This window comes from Falco naumanni, chromosome 3 (assembly GCF_017639655.2).
Source record: "Falco naumanni isolate bFalNau1 chromosome 3, bFalNau1.pat, whole genome shotgun sequence".
Taxonomy (NCBI): Eukaryota; Metazoa; Chordata; class Aves; order Falconiformes; family Falconidae; genus Falco; species Falco naumanni.
In genome coordinates, this window is record NC_054056.1 from 14828354 (window position 1) to 14850172 (window position 21819).

The 21819-nt window shown below is 39.4% G+C and overlaps 1 protein-coding gene across 20 annotated transcripts in view; it reads left to right on the forward strand.

Annotated features, from left to right (window-relative positions):
* The window catches only part of PLCH2 (phospholipase C eta 2), a 122020-nt gene that overhangs the window by 61628 nt on the left and 38573 nt on the right, over nucleotides 1-21819 (forward strand). For 9 of the 20 annotated variants that reach the window (XM_040587462.1, XM_040587444.1, XM_040587448.1 and 6 more), the window contains 3 exons: nucleotides 14334-14480; nucleotides 14838-15081; nucleotides 16585-16714. In XM_040587462.1, coding sequence (XP_040443396.1) covers nucleotides 14334-14480; nucleotides 14838-15081; nucleotides 16585-16714 — 521 coding nt within the window. Of the gene's footprint in view, nucleotides 1-5456; nucleotides 6495-14333; nucleotides 14481-14837; nucleotides 15082-16584; nucleotides 16715-21819 lie in introns of those variants that run through there. The other 11 variants (XM_040587456.1, XM_040587458.1, XM_040587455.1 and 8 more) reach the window with 4 other exon arrangements.

A 21819-nucleotide genomic window follows, 5' to 3' on the forward strand; every position in this document is an offset into this window, starting at 1 on the left:
GTCGCCCATTAAAATGTTAATAAGGGATGTGAACTTGAGCTTTGTGTTTCCTTACAAGGTAGAAACAAGAAAAAATAGTTTATTTTCTGAATAGTTTACAGGTAGAATATATTCAAATTCACCCTAAATATGGAAGCAAAGCTTGTGAATTAAAATCAATTTATGGTGATGCATTTTACTAGTAGATGTATTTTCTGAATCTTTCAATCTGTCTTGTTTTCCTGTTCCAATTTTGCCTTGGAGCCTTGATTTCTTAGAGGTGTCTTCATAGAAGGCGTTCAATCATATTGATGGATTTCTTCCCTCCCAACCCGCCTTAATCTCCCTCTCAGTGTTTATGACCCATGTCACTGAACAGATGGTAAAGTGCTAAAAGATCTTTAAACGTAAAGAGTTTACAATCTTACTTCAATTAAGTGTGTAGGGACATTTTCTTATACAAGTCATAGACTGCAAACAAGGTGACCTTAGTGCAACATTTGTAGTCTTAAAATCTTTTATTTTATGCTGACTATTTTCGCCAATCAACAAAACTGTATTATTATAGCTTTGCAAGAAAAAAATTTCAAATAGTCTTTAAATTCTTTTTACTAAAGGTATCTTGGAAACTGAATTTCCTTTGTCAAAACCAGGATCAGAATTATCAGTAGAGTTTGGCAGTAGTCTATTGTTACTATTATATGTTAATCATCAAAGGCAAAAAATATAGAAATATCTCAAAGATGGTGCATGCTTTTAGTGGAAAAGGGTTAAAAATATTTCTACAGTTTCATTGATAAAACATGACACAAAAATCTTAATGTGTTTATTAAAGAAAGTCTTCCTTAACGCAAAACCTACTCAAAGGCTCAAAACACAAAGCCTATTCTCATTTAATTAAAATAATTGCATCATTTTTTCCAGATGAGCTCAAGAGAACTAAATGTCATGGAAGGAGACAGACTAATTGTTGTCGTTACGTTAGTGCTGCTGTTGCTAATGGGTCCCAGTTCCATGAATATCCCTTCCTGTGAATAAAGTAGTTTAAAGGATTTCAGGATCAGTTCATTTTAATAATGTGACTTTCTAAACAGTTTTGGAAAGCTCTGGAATCATTCATATTTGCGGTTGCTTAGCTAAGGCAGGTGCCTCAGGGCTGTCTTACTCATTGTGAATTCCAGTGCTAAAAGGATGCACCAGGACGTGCAACGTTACAGCCATTGCTGTTTCTCCCGGTGGAATTAGTAGCCTTGTAAATTGATGCATACTGATGACAGATGTATTTCAGTCAAACTAAATAACTTGAGTATATTCTGAGCCAGTGCAAAAATATGAAGCTTTGGAGCATGGTGGGTGAGAAACAGAAGCTAGGAAAGAACCTGGCTTCAACTTGCCACGGGCAAGATGTGTGGCTTTAATCTTGAGTGTGGATTACTGCGCTTAGGGTTGCTGTCCAGATGGTCTAGCAGTCTGTGGTAGGCTATAGCTCTGTCTGTGTCAAAGGTCAGTAGAGTGGAGTTACGTTAGAATTAAGGAAAAGGCAGCTTATATACAGTTGGGATCATGTTGTGGCCCAACCGGTGCTCTGGCCTTTCTGAGCCTGTGAAGGGGCAGTTGAACGAGTGCAGGAAATTTGGTTATAACTCTCCATGTTTCTGAATTGTTGCCTTCCTTGGATTACCAAAACCATCTGAAAGTGATTGTTTTAGTGAATCCTTAATATAAGTAATGCAGAAGAGTTGTCAGACAAAACCAGGAAATGTAACAGATGTTGTCTATGCCCCGTCAGTGTATGCTCCCCATATTCCTCTTGGCAGGAGGTCGTAGCAGAAACATCAGCAGCTGTTGCATGCAGACACATAGTGGTGCAGGACCATAGAGCACCGCAGAAACCCAAGGGCAAATGGCTCCATCAGAGGAGAAACTGAAACTGACTTGACTGGTCTTGCTGTCTAGGTCATGCTGCTTTAAACCTTTAGGAAGCAGCATTTCTGGGGGCGGGGAAGAAACATAAATGACACGTTTAGAAGCAGTGTCTGAGCATCATGACTTTGGTTCATCAAGTCAGCCTTTCTGTGCTCCTGCTCTATGTGTTCGTGCTGATGTATGTTGGGTTTTAAACCTTTACTGTAATTCAGATGTATTTCTAAACTGTATTTAATTATGTGTATGTCAATGAGATTTCTTTGCTTTTGTTATTTCCCTTAGAAACATCTTGGCATTTAGTACTTCATAAGACAGTAACAGAACTACTAACTCACATGAAGATCTTAGGCTGAGATATCTAAGATGTAGCTGTAACTGTAAAATCTGCAGGTTTTCCAGGGCTTTTGGGCTGATGTTTACAGCTGAAAGTGTAAAGGGCAGGTAAAAGTATGTGAGAGAGAAAGCATACAGAGAAATGGCAGTGTGTCAGATGACATTGAATAAAAAAAAATAATTCCTCCCTTTATTTTATTAGTTGTGTTGTGGGTTGGCTATCATTTTATTCTACAGCCATTAGGAGCAAGATTTCCCTGGATGGGAAGTGGGAAATAGTGATACCTGTATTAAAGTCAATACAGGTATTGCTAATTGCTGCCCATGTGTTTCTACATATTTTGGAATTCGCCTCTTGTGATGAGGTTAGTTTGTTAATCTGGTAAACTGGGTCTGTAGTGTGTTCATGCAAGGATAAATGGAGTGCATAGCTGTGAAGTTACAAGTCTAATCCTTGTGGATTTACAGGTCAGTTGCAGTATCAGGTGTGTAATATTTAATGTCTGTGGTGGTTGATATATTGAACTTTGAAAATCCGTTTATTAAGTACACCTCAAGTATTTTCTGTGACATCTTCAACTGGTAGCAAGCTGAAGTATAGAAATTGTGCCTGCATGTTGTTCCCTGATACAGTCAAGCTTCTTGCTATGCCGTGAGCCTAATTTACCTCTTGTGTTGCTTCTTTGTTTTGTCTTCTGCTTGATTCCTGATGTACGGAAGAGAAAAGCGATCTGAGTCTGGCCTACACGCTGAAATTTCGCACATTGAAAGGATTGGTTTTGTCTTTTCTACTCCACTGTTTCCCTACGCATTAAATAAATTTTAACACTATCCTTCCCTCAACAGTAAAGCATGCAAGTAGGAAAGAAATCCATCCATCCTGATGGACTGCATTATTGATAAATTTATTTGTCTCAGGATTATCTCTGTTTTGCTCACTTTTGTCCATCTTCTAAACCATATGGATGTTGCAGTCCTGGACCTTCTGTAAGACGCTCTTCCTCTGTATGATGCAGTCTGGCTTTTCTGCCTTGCTTTAAGTGGATTACTTCTTTTGCAAGTCTTTTGACATTCTGGCATTGTTCATCAATTGTCCTCAGTTCGACTTTTAGCAAAGCCACAGATTCAAACATTGTTGGTTTTTAAATCTTTTTGTGGAGTGAAAAGCCTTTGTTACACTCAGAGAATAAAAAGTTTCTAAAGTGCCATGGAAGGAAGTCTTTAATCTGCATGTTGTGTCAGGTGAGCAAGATTTTTTCTGAGGATGTCAAGTGAGGCAAGAATAGAAACCCATTTCAATAGGCTTATATCCTAAGTACTCAGCTCAGTAGCTTAAGAGTTGGGAGAGGGATTATGTCACATTTAACCCTTTGTTATTCCCTGTTGCTTTCTCACACTGATACCTAGGATCCAGCTTTATCAGTAAATAGGGGGGCTTTTTCAAAAATTTTATTTTTCTCTGTTTACATGATCATTTTCTTAAGAGGCCTGAAGCATGGATTGATAGTGCCAGCTAAAAGGATTTAAATTAACCTTCTCAGGGTGCTTTGGACTGCAAATCTAATTTTAACTTGAGCATTGAAACAGTTCTTCTATCCTAGTGGTATAAATCACTGGCATTTCTCTGCACTCTAATAAAAACAAATGCACATTCAAAGTCCTGCTTGTGCAGAATTCTAACTCTGAACTGTGAAACTACTATCTTGGGCAGCGCTGCAACAGGAGTTACATTTCACTCTTTTTCTCCCTTCCCTTTGTCCCCAGGTTGATAACACATAAATGGTTAATGCAGAATCTAGGATGTCCTTGCAGAATTAATGTTTGAATTTTAAAGGAGTGCTTTTTGCTGCCTAGCACACAGAGTACCAGCTAATGGGATTTTGTTGCATGTACAACCTGGAAGACTGCAAGGAATCCTCATTAGTGCTGCAAGAGGAAAAAAAAAGAAGGAGCTAACCAACTGGAATACTTCTGATTTATTGCAAAAGTTTACCTTAACTCTGTCTCCTTATAATTGGGAGCCTTAAAGGAGCCTAAATGTCTCCTCCCTTGTGAGGTGCAGCGATGTCATTCTCCCCATTTAAGATGTTATTTCTAGAGCATGGAAATTAACTGAGAAATTGTTTACTGATTTATTTAAGAAATTCAGAGAAGCATGTAGAGCAGGTAATTTTAAGCTCACATTTCTCAGGTCTCATACTGGCCCATGCTAGATCTTGCTCTATCTGAAAAAAGGATTAGGATCTTTAGAACAATACTTATGGGTTCTTGCCTTCTGTGTAGCAGGTGCCTAATGTATGGATATATACTTCTTAGCATTTTGCCAGAGAAGTTGCTCCTGCTCCGATGACAATTAGTTTGCAGTCATTTCACTAAATTACTCCTGGAAGATGCCTTAGGAGAATGGAAGGCTATTGCAGAAGCATTTGAATAAATAGCAGAACGTGACAAGAGTGTACGTAGCATTACTGCTGCTGTTGATCCTTAGCACAGATCCAGTTTGGTTTTTCTTTGGAATTAATCAGTGGTTAAAAACTGAGTCCAGCCCAATATAAGAGCTCTGGGCATAGGTGGTGAAATAAACAACTTCTAATTGAGAGTGAATCATCTCTAGAATTAACTACTCTAAAGCTTTTTCAAACTGTGAAAGGAGTAGGAAGCACTTAATGAATGTGTTTTTAAACGGGCAATTTATGTTCAGCTCATCAAGCTAGAAGCATATTAGGCTTGTTGTACAGATCACAGATGGCAAGAGCAATTGTATATTGTACTTAAAACTTAATGAAGATTAAGAGGTTGTGGTAATATAAATGACAGATTTTTGTATTTGGAGTTTAATGAATGCATTTCAAAAGGAATGAGGAAGTGACTTAGTGCTTTTTAAAAAATAATCTTTACCTGCTTTTATCTCTGTCAGTTTTCAAGCACCCTCACTGTTCCTGGTTTCTGTGTACAGCATTTGTTCTGTACAGTGTAGCTGCCTGGCTTGTGTCCTCGGCAAGTATGTTCTGTGGGGTTGTGTCATTTGCAAAGACATTCCTAAATGGGTTGTGAGATGGAAAGATGCAGCTAACATAGGCTGAAAAGAAGAAGAAGAAGAAAGCACTTTTTTAAAAAAACTTTTTTTTTTCCTACAGCTGTAACGTGTCATCTAAATCCCTTGACTGGATAGGGCAGAACCACAGCTTTAGGATTAGTGCGTATGATGGATTTAGGATTTGAAGCAAACATGTGTGGCTGTCTTTCCATCGTATCTCGTTTTTACTGTCTAGAGAGAAATGTTCTTTCTTTTGTCAGGCATGTCCGTTAAAACACTGAGGAGAACCTTCTGAGAAAAGATGAAGACTGGTACAATGACATTTTGATGAGCTGTATGAGAAGAAAATGTGATTATTCTTTTTTTTTTCAGACCTGGAAAGAGACTGAAGAGCTTAAGCACCTGGACAGATTCACAGTGAAAGGCAAGGGTGGCTCAGGAGGGCGCAGAGGGGAATGGATTGTACTATTAACTTTACACTTATTTACTGCAATGGATGTGGTTGGTTGGTTTTGAAGAGCAAGTAGAGCCCTCAGCAAGAGAGGAACTCGCAAATCTGTTAGTAACTAAATATATAAAGGGGGTAGCTCTATGTAGGAATTGCTGTCGGAAGGAGGAAGCGGCATGGAAAAGCCAACAACTGAATTGCTGTAATGTCTCGGTGGGTGCTTAGCTGCTGGTAAAGTAGCAAAGGAAAGAGTATCATCGGGAGGCCTTTCTGGCCAGAAATGGGTTCATCTACGTGCCATTTTGCCTCATGGCCCTGTCCGTGTCCATCATGTGGCGTCTTTAAAATGTTGAACTGAAACCCAGTCAAGCCTCAAAAATTGTCACATAGGTACGTCACATAGAATAAAAAGGATTTTGTTGGGATTGTAATTTTCTAATTCTGGACAGGGAGGAGGCCTGAATTTACTGTGAAACTGCTCTGTAACAACCTGAAAAATACCACTGGATTTTGGAAATCACAGATTACCTTTTTGTTCTCCTGATAATACTTTGATGCTATTACATTGAAAATGTGTACCACAGGATTTTGATACCTACTCAGGCTGTCAGTGCTCATATTCCATGCTGAAGCTGCCCTTTGTCTCAGATATGGATGCCTCAAAACCTCTGTTGCTTCAAAATAAGTTCTCAGTGGCCCGTCTGGCTGAAGATTTTTTCTGGGTTGGTGGCAGCATCGTAGCTTCTCCGAGATGGAAAATCGGCCATATTGGTAAGATGCAGGGTGAATACCTGCCACTTAATTGAACAACATGGTATCATCTGAAAGCTTTCATGTTTAAATCTTTAGTGGCAACTTTATCTAGCAGTAGTGTGGGGGAGCAGAAAAGAAGGAAGAACTTGAGACACAGCTCAAGTCCTATGTTTTTTGCTTGGTTGGTAGAATAATTCTTTTAGTCTTCAACAACCGCTCAGTTATAATTCCATTACTGATTTCTCTACATTCTTCTAGAATGGCAAAGTTTTACATTCTGTAATGTACAGACCCTTTGAAATTTTCTATGACATGGATAGAATCTGTCTCCCTCTGCATACCCACAGTAAGATAGGTTTGCTATCTGCCGGTTTGTACACCTCTCTTAACTCTGGCTTTTCATGCAATATCTGTAGTTTTCAGAAAAGCCTTTGAAATGAGCATTTAGAAGCATCTCTCTTATCTTCTTCCATAGTAGGTCACTGGACTCTTGGGAGTTGGTTTTCTGAATACTGATATATACCATGACAAAATTCTTAAGCTTCACTAGCTGTCTGAGGAGGGTCCCTTTTTGCCTCATAGCAGCCTTTCTTTTAAATAGGTGATAAAACCAACAGTCCTTGTGGGAAATGGCTAGAGAAATTAGGCGTTTCCTGTTCTAGTAAATGCATTTTAATAGCAGCTGTCTTGAGCCATTCATGTCCAGTAAGGAAATCTGCAGTGGCCTTGACCAGAACAACCTGTTGCTTTGGAACCACTTTTTTGTCCTACTCATCTGTGAGCTTTACCAATCAAAGGTACATTTTTTTTTAACAGGCAAGCTGAGGTATCGATAGCTTAGAAACTAATGGGAGCTTTCGCAGAGGCCCAGAAATACCATCCTACTCTGCTTCTGCATTTCCCTGGATCCAGATGGCTGATTGAGTCTCAATTAGAGATGGAGAGCTGACAGACTGGCCTCGAATTAAGCACCCTAATTTCCACAGGATTAAGAGCATCTCTTTTCCCATTAACATCTCATTTATTAGGGGCTGTGCTCTTTAAGGATGGATTTAGTCTTGCATTATCTCTCGTACGCAGCAAACACGGTCCCAAACATTGCTGGCAGAATTATACAGAAATTTTCTTTTTCAAAGATGCTTTAGGATTTTTTTTTTTGCCAATTAATAGAGTAGTAGAGAGTCCAGAAATTTAGTGAGGCTGGAGTAAATGAGAGCAAAATAGGGGGAGCAAATTCTTGCACTAGTAATAAAACGGTTGGTTTAAAAGGTGAGAAGGACCTGCTCACAAGGCTGTAGGAATGCAAAGTGAAACAAATGAAGATTAACGAGGTGGATGTGGTCTGTTTTTTAGTTGGATCCTGGCATAATGATACAAATCAGTCGGCTGTACCTGATCTATGAATACTGTAGACAGAAAACACCTTGGGTTAACTCTTGATCATGCCACTAACTGCATGGCAATGTCTCCTTTTCTGTTTTTTGTGGGGTTTGGTTCTGTTTGTTTGGGTTTTGGTTGGTTGTGGTTTTTGATTTGGTTTGAGGTTTTCTCGCTGTGTGAAGTAAAATCCACCCAGTAAGAGCAGTCCAGTTTCTGTGTAAGAGGAAACTGAATCAGAATCTCCCTCGATGAGTTCATATACCTTAAATATGTAATAACGAAGAAAAAATAAATATACAATAAGTAAAGTTTGAAGACTATAAATAAATAAATAAAGGTGGTTTGCCTCTGTTATGAACCACAGGATACTAAAATCTCTATGTAACATAAGTTTAATAGCGATTCATTTGATTCATAAGGCAGTGTGTCAGGTAGGAATTACTACTAATGTATTCCATTAGCATAAGTGCCTGTATAAGGAACAAACCCAGGCTGCTGTAGCCAACAGTTAATGTTAAAGCTTCAGTGATAAGACCATTACTTGAGCGAGTATCTTCAGGGTCAGAAGTGACAATCTGGTGACCTCTATTATGAGAGTGGTGTGATGAACTGTTGTGGAGATTCCTCAAGCTCGCAGAAATCAATTGTACAGTTCATATGCAGAATTTTTCAAAATACCTTCTGATTTCAAGACTTTTCAGCTGAACAGAATTCCCAGCGCACTGTACCGGATATATTTTGGATATATTATCTATTTTATATGCTTTTATATTATTATACTGATTTTAAAAAAGATTTCATGCCTCCTGTCTAAACTGAAACTGATATTCTTAGCAAGGAATAGTTGGAGCCAGTCAGTTCTTTGCTTTACGTATTGATGAGCCAGTTATAGCTGCAAAACCATTTCCAGTGAGACTTTTAACAAAACCTGGAAATTATTACCTCTTCAATGGATTTGCAGTACTGAATGTATGACAAGTGTGGGAGTCTTGTTTGCATGTGGGAAAGCTGTTTTGGTTTGATAATATTTCAAGGTAACAGCTTGCCCTTATAATAGCGCACATGTACTGGAGGGGTTTCTCTAGGCTCACAAACACGTTGCATCTTCTGGAGGCCCTGAAGAGAAATAAGCCTCTGAAATCTATTTTCCTCTCCTTATAGTATTTAGAAGAGCGGTTGTTTTGAAGCATACAATCAGGATGCGTTTTGTCAGAGTCTGTTAACGGGGCAGAACTGCTGAGTGATGTGATGCTTGCCTCCTGATTCTAAAGAGACTGGCTAGGGCCAAAGCTGTATGACATAACCTGGAGCCATATTGAACTTTGGATGTGAATCTTTTGACAAAGCTGATCCATGTACAAAAATACTCAGTGACTCAATCCTTCTAACTTCTTTTCATCCTCACATGCTAAAACACTCCCACTCCTTCACACATTTACATCAAACTCAGAAACTCCTAAAAGACAACAATGCTACTGAACCATAAATAATTAAGTAACAGTCTTTAGAACATCTTTCTAACAATAAGCAAAAAAAATAAAAATTAATCAGAACAAATTGTAGGGATTTGATTTGTATAGTTTTGTTATTTATTGTTACTTTAAAACTCTCGATAGTAACTGTAAACGTTACTATGAACTATGAAAAATCACTTTGAGGCTTCTCACTGCATCAGTCTAGTGTCACTTTGTAAGAACACAAGAATGGAACTAAGTGTTCTGTGTTTCTTTCCTGCTCTGCTGTGACATTGCTTTTTGCCGCAGTACAGAGATCCTTCTTTCCATGACTGTATTTTGTTCCGATGCAAATTGAGGCAACTCATTAGATCAAAAGAATACTGAACTTCAACTGAATTCTGCAAAAAGGTACTATTGAAGTGCAAAATATTATTTCACCAAGAAGAAAACTTGAGCCTTAATTAAGATAGTTAGGAGCCATTTCTTCGGAGAAATGATTTATTGCAAGACTGAGGGGTTTTATTTGAAGTATAGAAATGAATCCTTAAAGAAAGCATCTGAACAATGGTAAGGAGAAGCGGTTATACTTGTCTTCTCGTCAGTGTGCCATTCTCATTTACATGCTGTGAAAGACTTCAGAAAAATGATTTTTTTGTTTGCTCTAAGTACCACTACGGTTCATTTTTTCCCCCTGCAAACCTTTCTGCCAGTCTGTCTAGTGCTCTGAACTTTCACTCACGCGGACAGGTACGGGCGCATGCTTCAGTGCACATGCGTATGGAGAGATGTGGAAGTGCACTGTTTCCCCTCTCGATCTCGGTCTCCTGGTCTTTGTCTAGCTAGCCCTAGCTAACACCTCTGCACAACCTTAAGGATCTTCCTTCCCATCATGTTGGTAGGATCCAGAAAGGCTGCTGCTGTTCTCCTGGCACAAGAATGAAGGCGTTTCTTGTGCTTTCCTTTGCTCGTGTCACCAAACCCCAAGAGATAATGACAGATACTTAGAAGAAGTTTTTGGTACGGTCTGACCATTCAAATTAACAGGTACACTGGATAGAATTGAACTCAGGTTTGTGTCTGTAAACCTTAGTTGCAGTCGTGTTGAATCACCGAAGAATAGTCCAGTGTCCAGATCAGCTGGAACTGGCAGCAGGGTGGCTGCCGAGGTACTGTGTACTCTGGGTAGGTTTGCGTGAGCAATCCTGCAGAAATGAACAGTGGCGTTAAAAAAAGCAATCCAAAGATGCTTATTAAAGTTTCAACAGCCAAGAAGTATATTCTTATTTCACATAAAAGCAAAGTACATGGGCGTTGCATAAAGTGCACTTTCATTTTGGTGCTTCTTTATTGTTTCCTGCTTTGTAGGAGGTGCAGTCTTTGCTACTTCTTCCCATTTCTGCTCTTCTCATTTTTTCAAATAAAATTATTTACTGCAGTAGCTTCTAAAGAGGAAGTTGGAAATTTCATGTGATTTTAACTCTGTGATTAGTGGTAATAGAAAATTTTTTTCAGCTCTTTTGACCAACAGATTTTTTTTTTCCACAAAAACTCTGAACCCTGTGAAATTAAAATAAGTTCAAGCTTTCCATAATTATTATCTCACAGTAAATTTGAGAAGAATTTATCTTTCTTCTGGATTGGAATGGAAGCAGATATTGAAAAGATTGCAGTGTCCGGGAAATAGTCGAACCGAGTTTGAATCTGCTTTGGATCTGATGATGTAGTGAACTCCAGTAATGCTTTTGAGTTGTAGCATGGCATTTGCTTTTATGACTAATACCTTCTGACAACATTGATTTCATCTAAGGGCATCTGTGATTGAAGCCAAGGGATCAGCTTTCAGAAATAAAATGTTACCTGAAGGATTATCCTGTTCTTAATTTAACACCTTCTCTCTGTAAATATTTTATTAATATAAACATACAGAATTTTGGCTTCAGATTTAAACTTTCTTTTATTATTAGTGAACTGCTTTCAGATTAATCTATTTTCTTGAACCTTTTTTGTTTTCCTGAGTAAATTAATTGAATTTGTCTGAATATGAGCTCTAAAGCACAGGAATGTCCATGTTTTTTTCCATTTCTTTTTACTCTGCCTTGCTTCCCTTGGATTTTTTTACTTTTGCCTGAGAGGTAGACTTGAATCACCCCAAAGGATTGTGTTGGGTTTGATGCATTTTGGAGTACATGAAATGAGGGTTTTAGTTCGGATAGTGTTTCATCTGTGATCTGTATGCACAGATCGATAAAAGAGGAGCCTGACCTCAGAATTTTCTTGTATTTACTTATAAATCTGAACTCATAAAAATATGTGTTATATGTGTTAGTTTATATTGTTCCATCCAGAATCTGAGTAGTAATTTACACTTCTTATCTCTAGGTCTGAAGAAAAATACATAAATGCATTGGACGTGGTTATAGTTTTAATTTTACTTAAACAGACCAGGCAGAAAAGGCAGGAAAATTAAGTCACAAGCTATGCTCTGTCATTATGGGAAATAAATGGGAGACCTGGCAGAAAATATGAGCGTCTGCGTTCAGTCCTGGGACACAGCCAGTTGCTAACAGTTTGCATTAATGTTGTCAAGCTTCGTTCCTTGCAGCAGCCGGATTTCAAAAGCACGCCGCCGATCCGGGCAGGCACAGGCATGGCCCCAGCCTTGCTCCCAGGGGCTTCGCCTGGCAGAGCCTCAGCTGAGCAGCAGTTCCCAAGGGAAGGGGGAGAGCCCTGTGGAGACGGAGCAGAGCTCTTTGAGGGAGCTTCTTCCAAGACTTGTTCTTTGAAGGCCACTGTCTGCACTGTCTGTAATGCTGCCAAATCCCAGGAGGGGAACGTGTTTTAAGGGCCCAGAGACAACATACAACATAGGTGAAAGGCCTCCTCCTAGGAGAACGTGGGTTTAAGTGATCTGGAAGAAGAAAAATCTGTTAGGTTTGTGCTACATAAGCAATTTTGTAGCATCAGTAGCTGAATCCATAGAACCAATGGGAGGAAAAGGTGATACTCCATCTCAGCTTTCTAGAATTGCTATTTCCAGAGTTTACTGTTTTCTTTGGCCTGGATGGCAAGTAAAAGTGTGATGCAAACAGCAGACTGTGCAATGCCTCTGTGATGAAAATGGGTACCCTTGTTTCTGGACAGAAGTAAATGTTTGAGCTCCAAAGCTTTTTTTGTGGTTTGCAGAAGTCCTACTGTTGTTCTGTCACTCTAAAAATGTCAGATTTTTACTAAAGGAGCTTCAAAATAACATTGCTAATAAATTCAGCTTAGCTTTGCCTCAGACTTTCTCTTATGAAAGATCAAACATTTCCTTTGCAAATCTGGTTTCCTTTTGTAGGCATATTGTGATACCTTGGTATTTGGTATTAACAAGCAAGTTAACGATATTGTCTGATTTCCCTTGTGCTTATTCTAGAAACTGATACTTGAAAGTAGCTTGATTTAAAGTGTGATCAGGAAGTGAATATTACTAGTTCAGCTAAATCCCCCCAAATAAATGTGCTGCTAGTAGTTCTATTGTAGTCTGCTTATTAGTGTGCTTTTAATGTGCTTTGTGTTTCATCAGTCTGTGGGTATCAGCAAACAGTGGCTAAATGTTCATGAATTAGGACTGAACGCTAATATATAATTATATAGATCCACTAGACATTTTAGGTCCTGATCTTGTAACTGCTTTAATAGGGAGAGGTGTGAGTTTACTTACTAGGGTTGTTCACATGCTGGGAGCAGCTTATCTGGGTAAGTATTTGTAGAACTGAGCTGAACTTACTGTGGCTATGAGAAAATTACAGGTCTTCCATAGCACCAGGTTATGGGCTACAAATCCAACTTAACAAAGTTAACAAATGGTTAACAAAGCTTTCAATATTTTTTTCTCACTCAGTCATAAAGAACTATATTTATCTGATATTTTGGATCCACTTTAATGCCAATGTGTGGATTTACTCATATGTTATAGGACAGGAAAAAAAAAAAAACCCAACCGAATCGTTTTTTATTCATACTTATCCTTGTAGTGTCTGGGTACCTTACACAAAACATTAATTAGTGCAAATAATACCTGCTCAGTATTGTTCTTTCAGCTTCTTCCCAAGAAGAAAATTTTGGAATCTTTTTAAGTGCTGCAGAATACTATTTATATTAGAGAAGGCAAATCAAAACCCCTCCTACTTGTTAGGATTTGTGTTTGGTTATATGTTTTCCTGACTGGTGTAGCAGAAAATGACTCTGCTGTTGGCCCTAACTGTAGATCTCTTTGTAAGAATGTAGCCTTTGAAGCTGGCTTCATCTTTGCAGTCACACATTGGATTCTAATCACCTTCTTGCTTTTAATTTTATGGTTTTAACTCTTAGGTCGTTTGTACGTAAAAGCCTTTGAATTATTTTTGGAGTTCTAGAATACTTTTGATGACCAAGTTGGGTAATTAATTTTATTTTTTTTTTAAGTTGGACTCTGTATAGACAGTATTTGAGCTAAAGTGCTATATGGGGAGCGGTGATAGTACTGACAGGAACTCCAGGATTTACAGGGGAGTGTGAAAAAAACTTGGTGAAGTTAGGCCACAATGTTACTGTATGTTTAAGAGGCAAAGTCAGGCATAATAACTTTCCTGACATGGATGGAACTGTACTAGGTTTTGCTGGCCAAGCATCTGAATTTCCAGGTGAAATGTCATGCTGTGTCCAGCACAAATTTTGCATGTTGTGGGAGCTCAAGTTAAGCATTCGAGATGGTCTTAAGAAGGGTATATACCTGGCGCCAATTCTAACATATGTATCTTTCATACCTATTCATGTGGGAATGAAAACTTTCACGTTTACAGGTAAGTCCACAGTTGCCAAGAATCTTTCTGACTTTTTGATCATATAACCCAATCTCTTATATTAGACAGTATAGGAAATCCTGTCCTTTGACTTGAACTGTTAATTTGGCAGCTCCTTGGTATGTTTTCTTCCTGTGAAGGCAATTTTAAAGGGAGCAAAGTCTGACTTACTGATATCACTTTATTTCTCTCTTCAGTGGAAAGATGTATGAGTTCCATGCAAACTGGTACCCAAATGATCAAACTCCGTGGCAGCTCCAAAGGGTTGGTCCGCTTCTATTACTTGGATGAGCACAAGTCATGTATTCGCTGGAGACCCTCTCGAAAGAATGAGAAAGCCAAAAGTGAGTGTAAACCACAGAACCTTTCTTCTAATTCCTCCTAGGGTATTGTCCTCTTAAAACAAACAAGCGTGAAGAATTTGACTAATTCACAGGTGGTCAAGAAGAATGTTGTACTTGAATTTAAAGGACAGTAAATGATTTTGTGGTTAATACTTTATGAAGATGAAGTTGCTGTTGTTAGCTATGCAGGTTGCAGTGGTGTAGTACGTTGTAAATAAACCTGTGTGAACTGGGGACCTTGCAATGTGAGTTTTCAGCCCTTTCTCTTCAGGTTTTGTCTACCAGGATAAATGCATCCTGTCTGGCTTAGGGCATTGCACAAAGTCATTAATGAACTACATGCTTTTGTCATTCTAGTTTCTATCGACTCTATTCAGGAGGTTTGTGAGGGGAAGCAGTCAGAGATCTTTCAGCGCTATGCCGATGGCAGTTTTGATCCCAACTGCTGCTTCAGCATCTACTATGGGGACCATATGGAATCTCTTGACTTGGTATCTTCCAGTGGAGAGGAAGCACGCACCTGGATCACAGGGCTAAAATATCTGATGGCAGGGATCAGCGATGAAGACAGCCTCTCAAAACGCCAAAGGACCAGAGACCAATATCCTTTTTATAATATCTGAGAATATTTCATGGTGGTGGAGAGCTATCAGTAGCATAGGGATTCCTTTAAGTATTTGTTTTTCTAAAAGTAAGCACTAGCCTCAAAGCTTCAAAGTGTTTCCCATTGTATTGCCTGTTTCCAGAGACAGAGGAGTCCTTGGAGAGGATTGTTCTGGGCAGGATTTGGAGATGAATGACCAGAGTGGACTGAAAAATGTAGAATCACAGAATGGTTTGATTTGGAAGGGACCTTAAAGGTCATCTAGTTCCAGCCCTCTTGCCATGGGCAGGGATACCTTCCACTAGACCAGGTCACTCAGAGCCCCATCCAACCTGGCCTTGAACTCCAGGGACTCCCCATCCAGGGATGGGGCACCCACAGCTGCTCTGGGCAACCTGCGCCAGTGCCTCACCACCCTCACAGGGAAGAATTTCTTAACATCTGGTCTAAATCTATCCTCTTTTGGTTTAAAGCCATTCCCCCTTGTCCTATCACTATATGCCCTTGTAAAAAGTCCCTCTCCTTGTCAGCCCCTTTAGGCACTGGAAGGCTGCTCTAAGGTCCTCCTGGAGCCTTCTCTTCTGCAGGCTGAACAACCCCAGTTCTTCCAACCTGTCTTCACAGGAGAGGTGCTCCAGCCCTGTGATCATCTTCATGGCCCTCCTCTGGACTTGCTCCAACAGGTCCATGTCTTTCTTACATTGGGAGGCTCAGAGCTGAACACAGCGCTCCAGGTGGGGTCTCATGAGAGTGGAACAGATGGAGGGAATCGCCTCTCTCAGCCTGCTGGTTACACTATTTTTGATGCAGCCCAGGGTACGGTTGGCTTTCTGGGCTGCAAGTGTACATTGCCTGATTTCGTTGAGCTTCTCATCAACCAGCGCCCCCCAGTCCTTCTCCTCAGGGCTGCTCTCAATCAGTTCTCCACCCAGCCTGTATCTGTGCTTGGGATTGCCCCGACCCACATGCAGGACCTTGCACTTGGTCTTGTTGAACTTCACGAGGTTCACAGGGGCCCACTCTCAAGCCTGTCAAGGTCTGTCTGTTGAGCAGCATCCCTTTCCTCCAGCACATCAACCGCACCACCCAGCTTGGTGTTGTCATCAAACTTGCTGAGGGTGCACATGATGCCACTGTCTGTGTTACCAACAAAGACGTTAAATGGCACCAGCCCCAATACGAACATACAGGTTTATTTTTTTCATCTCTACTCCCTGTGTAAAGCTATTTCATTTGTTTATACAGTTCAAAGTGTGATGCAACATTGCATTTCGCTCAGAAGTTCATTCTTCTGTGCTGCAGGACGGGTAAATAGTGTGTGTTACCTTTTGAGCAAAACAAGTCTAGAAACTGTTACTGAAGCAACATGAGTAGAGTTATCTGTTACCTTGAACTTTCTTCCCCAGTCTCATGTAAGTCTTTCCTAACATGAAAAAAATCATACGTAACATTCAGTAATATCCCTTGATATTCTGTGCTGTTCCTTAACTCCTGTTCAATGTGGTTGAAGCAGACGTTTGATGAAGCAGATAAAAACGGTGATGGCAGTCTGAGTATCAGTGAAGTGCTCCAGCTAATGCACAAACTGAATGTGAACCTACCCCGACAAAAAGTCAAGCAGATGTTTAAGGTAAGAAATGAAAATGTATTCTGTTCTAAAAGAACAAGGATTGAGCTGCTGGACATTGAACATGAAACCTAATCGGAGAGATTGTAAATACTTCAGCAGCTGGTTTGTTTCCACTCTGCTGAGAGATACTACACAGTCCATTTGGTAAATTGAGAAGAGCTCCAGAAACACATCATAGAGAAATTGTTATTCATAAAAAAAGTTATTATACCAGGTACCTTCTGGTGTTACGTAACATGAAGACACACAGAACAAAATTTGCTTATTTGCTGTACTTGTTGATCTGAAGCTCAGCCATGCTTCCTCCTCTGATTATGTTCTCCCTAATAAATATTCCCTGGTAAAGTATTCAGTATCCTCCAATAACTGGTACTAATATAATATCCAATAGACAAACTTATGTGTCTGTCATGGGTTTTGCACTGCTACGAGCTATTTGTTTTGACATTGCACACTACTGACCTTGTCCCAGTTTATTGAGCAACTGAACTGTGCGGATGTGTTACGCACTGGTAATCAAAAAAGTCTTTTCTATGAAGGACCTAAGCAGGAGTTGAATCAGTAGTTTTCAGCATAGTGAACTACTGTGACTTTTGCAATACCCTGTCTCAGGGACATGGCAGCATGAATTTCCAGCAAGCTCTGGTATTTCAAGGAATGCTCTCTTGCAGAGGCTGTGAGAGACTGTTTTAGAGAAAACTAAATACTGGGATTTCAGTAGCACTGACAGGGATCAAATACCTGTCCACTACTGGCTTTCTAGACAGTCTAAATCTGTCCAAGGCGTTGTGTGTAGCTGAATACCTAAGTTTTGCCTGACTTAAGGTACAGAAATGTTCTGTGCCCAATTTCTGAAACCTGAAGTGGGATAAATGAATTGCCTAAGGTCACACAAAGTTCTGTGGCAAGGAAAAGTAATTCTGTTCTCTGGTGCTTGAAGACTGAGCCATCTTTTATTCTATGTATTTAGTGAGGTTGTACAACTCCTGGGCAGTTAGCAACCTTCAGTTGAAGACTGATTAAAGATTTCTTAAAGTTCATGTCTTCATTTTCCAAAGCTGTTCTTGTTTTGAGCCATTTTTCCTGGTTTGATGAAGTACTTATAGAATGAAACTGCCTGGACACATATTTTTTGCCTGTAGCTGTGTGGTGAAGACCACTTTGAAACAAATAGTTCTTTTGGTATTGCCAAAGCATAAACATTCCTCTCATTTTTAATCTTTCTTTCAGTGCATTAGGACAAGAACATTAGAAACCTTCAATCCTATGAAATAGAAACCTGAAATCATATCTGAGTCTTTGGAATCATTTTACTGAATCATGCTAGTGAACTGTTGCTCTCATTTTGACATGATCTCTGCTAAGATGGAAAAATTAGGCTCTGTTTATCATTTAGGAGGGCTCTATGCCATTCTTCTGAAATTAGTATTCCCTAGACAATTACCTACTGGTATGAGAAGTTGATCCACATAGAGAGGGACGGTGAGAAGTGTAAACCCTAAGCTCCAAGGTTTAGAAGGTATTAAGAGCCTTTTGAATGAAAAGTACTTTCGCTGATGACAGCCACTAATTATAGAATTGTTCCATTGCTAGAGAATAGTAAAAAATGAAAAGAAGCAGTCAACTGAGGCTTTATGATAAAGTTTATAAATCTTGTGCAAATAATTTTTAGAATGTCAGCTCTTCTTTATTAAACTGCCATAAAGTTACATAGCTCATACAGTGAGTCTTACGTGCCGACCTCATGGAGACATGGTTTCCTGCACAGTACAGGTAGCTTTGTGTGGGACCAAGGAGAAGCTAAGGACAGTGGCAGGCAACGTGACTTTTGATAAGTCAAGTATTTTAACATGAAGCTGAACAACCGTTGGCTGTGTACAATTGAGTGATTTTCTAGTCAGTTTGGGCACAAAGCTGTCATTCTTATAACTTATTCCTGAGAAAAGGAAGGAAGGCCAAATAATCTCTTTCCTCGGTTAGAAACAAATGTAGCCGCTGCATTTTGCTGTGGTCAGTCTTTATAGACCCACTTTATGGCCTCTTAACTATAGCCAAAAAGTGTTAGAGAATAATTTGGAAGAAGAGTGTAACTTGGAAATCTTACAACTAGTTTGAGGAAAAAATGTGCCTTGAAACCTTCCTTCTCTTCCATGGCTGTATGTACTTATTCTAATTCCTCTGCGTTGAAAATATTTTTAACTTAAATGTCTTTCTGCCCTTTCTTTCATCCTGCTGACAGCTGATGCTGGAGCCTGACTGGTTGCATCTTATGTGCAATGTAAATTCTTTTGTGGGCCCAAAATGGTAAAATACGCTCAAATGGAGCATAGAAAGCAGGGTAACTCTGCAAAGCACAGCAACTCAAGGTTATGGGGAGGGAAGGAAAGGCTATTGGAGAGTTTCCAGTAATCAGCTGATACAGGTTATCCTAGGCTAATATTGTACCCATCATTTGGGTGGGTTGATCTTTAGAAGCAGAAAATCCTGCAAAAAAAAAAGAGTTTGCAGCTAGGGGGGAAATGTAAACAGAAGTTTAGAAATAGAATTGAAATACACGAGTGTTTTTTCTGTATGCTGCTTAGTAAAAGAGAAATAAAGCGTTTATAGCACACAGATGCCCCAGGAAGCTGGGTGCTCATTTCTGCCAGGCTGCTCTTACAATGCCAACCCTCGTTTTGATTACTATTTTCTGTTTCTGTTGCATAAAATTTATGTGGACCAGAATGAATTTTGGAAGTAGATCTGTCCATGCTGTAACACCGTAGATATTTCCAAATAGAAAAAGGTAGTTTTAAATGGAGTGAAACTCTAGTCACCAGGATTTTGCAGATACCCTCTCCTTTGTTGTTCGTTTGTGGAAGAAGAAAAAGTCAGTTTGTGTCTTTCACTTCTGCTGGTGATAAGTTATCCAGTTGGTGGATTAACACCTGTATGGTTCTGAGCCGAAACAATGTCACATGAGGCTATTGCATTAAACAGCAGTTTGTGCAAAACAGATATTTTCTGCCAACTGAAAGTTCTTTAAATTCCAAAAGTAGTGGCTATTGGGATGAGTGGTTCTATCTCTGCAAGAGTATCTGCTAGGTCCTGTTTGCTTGCATGCACAGAATTGTTACCTCTGAGCTGTAGGCTGTCCCTTAGGGGAGCACTGGAAGTGAGGACTTTTCAGCTATTTTAATTTTTCTGGTGCAATGTCTGGACAGAGTATATGTGTGCCTTTAGAAATATAATGTATATCTAGGTGCCTGAAAATCTCACATTGGGAGTAGCAGCTATTTGAGCTCTGCTTCATGTTTACTACAAAGTCATGCTAGTTTAGTGATCGCTAGATTTCCAATAATTTGTTTTGGGGACATATTCCAGGCTCAAAAGCCTTTGAGAATCATTCATGTAGGGCCAGAGAAAACCAAGGGGGGGTGCCCATTACTTTTTGTTTTCTTCCCCCCCCTTTTTTTTTTTTTGTTTTTTTTGTTTCATAGCAGCAAACAATTAGGCTTACAAGTGTAGCTCAGTGAAGAACTTAATTGAAAAACTCATTAAAATTAGTAGATTAAAGTGATTCTCTTTCCAGGGTGAACCATTAGGTTTGATGCAAGTCAAATGGAAGGGACTGGGTAAAACTTCAGTGGGAAAAAAAATTCACTCTTATTGTATGCTGCATTCCAGATTTACTGCTTGTAATCAGTGACAACTACTATGTGTATTGTGCTTTAGAAATGCTACTAACAAAGAAGAGGCGTGCTTCTTCCACATGCAATGCATAATTGAAACTGAGCTGGTCTCAACTGAAAATATAATTGCTCTTTGATAGCTTAAAATTAGACTATTAAGCAGGCTTGAAATGAAAAATCAAATCTCTTGGTTAATGAAATAGCTATAATACACCAAGTATTTTAAGATATAATAGGGTAGTTTATGTATAGGTCTTGAAGAAAGTTACCTTGAATATTAGTTTCTAGTTAAAAAAGTAGGGAGTTGTTGAAAAAAAATCTTGGCATAGTTACAGTGGGGAAAGCCATTCTTATTAGCTATATTTTGCTCACAAACGCACTCACATTTTCACCTGGGGCTCATTTCTAAAGAAGCTGCATCTATGACTTCATGACTTCTCATTCTTCCAGTCACTTCATCCATCGGACTGTCAGCTTCAGTGTTGTAGCTGATACAGGCTCTGAAAGGGCTGAAGCGTGAGGCTGGAAAAGAGACAAAATAATGAGCTCCATCAAGATGAAAGAGTGTAGGGACCGAGTGCAGGGTGTACTTTGGGAATCAGGAAAGAGAAAGCTGTGCAAGTTCTTAAAAATCTCTGTGGGTTCTTTAGAATAAATTGCAGGATTATGGTGAGTTATGGCAGTACCGTTCTTGGGCAGATGACTGACGTGGTGTTGGCTTGCCAGGACAGAAGTGTTTTGTGAAGGCTGCTCAGTGCTGCTGTCTGTGGGGTGAGAGCTTGCTATCAGCATTTTGTTCATCAGATAGAAGTTGCACATATATGGCAGTATGTGGAGGAAATTCAGTGAAAAATATGAAGATCTGGTAAAAACATGGCCAGCTTCCTTATTTTTTTGATTTTTTTGTGGCCTGAAGTGTGCTTGAACGTGTCTACAGTGAAGGTGAGCAAAGCAATATGTGGATAAGTGCTTTATTGAGGGCAAAGTAGGAACTGCTGGATAAGCTTTTTTTTTTTTGGTAAAAATGTGCAAGTGTTGGTCCTGTTTGGGAAACATTGTAGCTTTCCTTTTTCATATTTTTCCCTGGCAAGAATTTCTCATTCATTTTTTCATGCTTCTAGGCTTTTAGGAAACAAAGTAATTCCATAATCTCATTTCCAAATAGTTTTATCATTGGGTGGATCCCTTTATGTTCAGACTCTCACAAGATCTGTTTGAAGAAATTCTGCCTCCACTGTGTGCAAACAGTAAGTAGTATTACTGATAGAACTGAGGGTGGTCTGGATCACAGGCTGGAGCACCTGACCCTCAAAAGTAAAGAACCAAGAAACATAAACGTCGTATGGGACAGATATACGAGAGAATATGGTAGCATTTACTGATGATTCTTTCTTTACTTGCAAAACGGTATTCTTGCAGATCTTACTAGTTTAT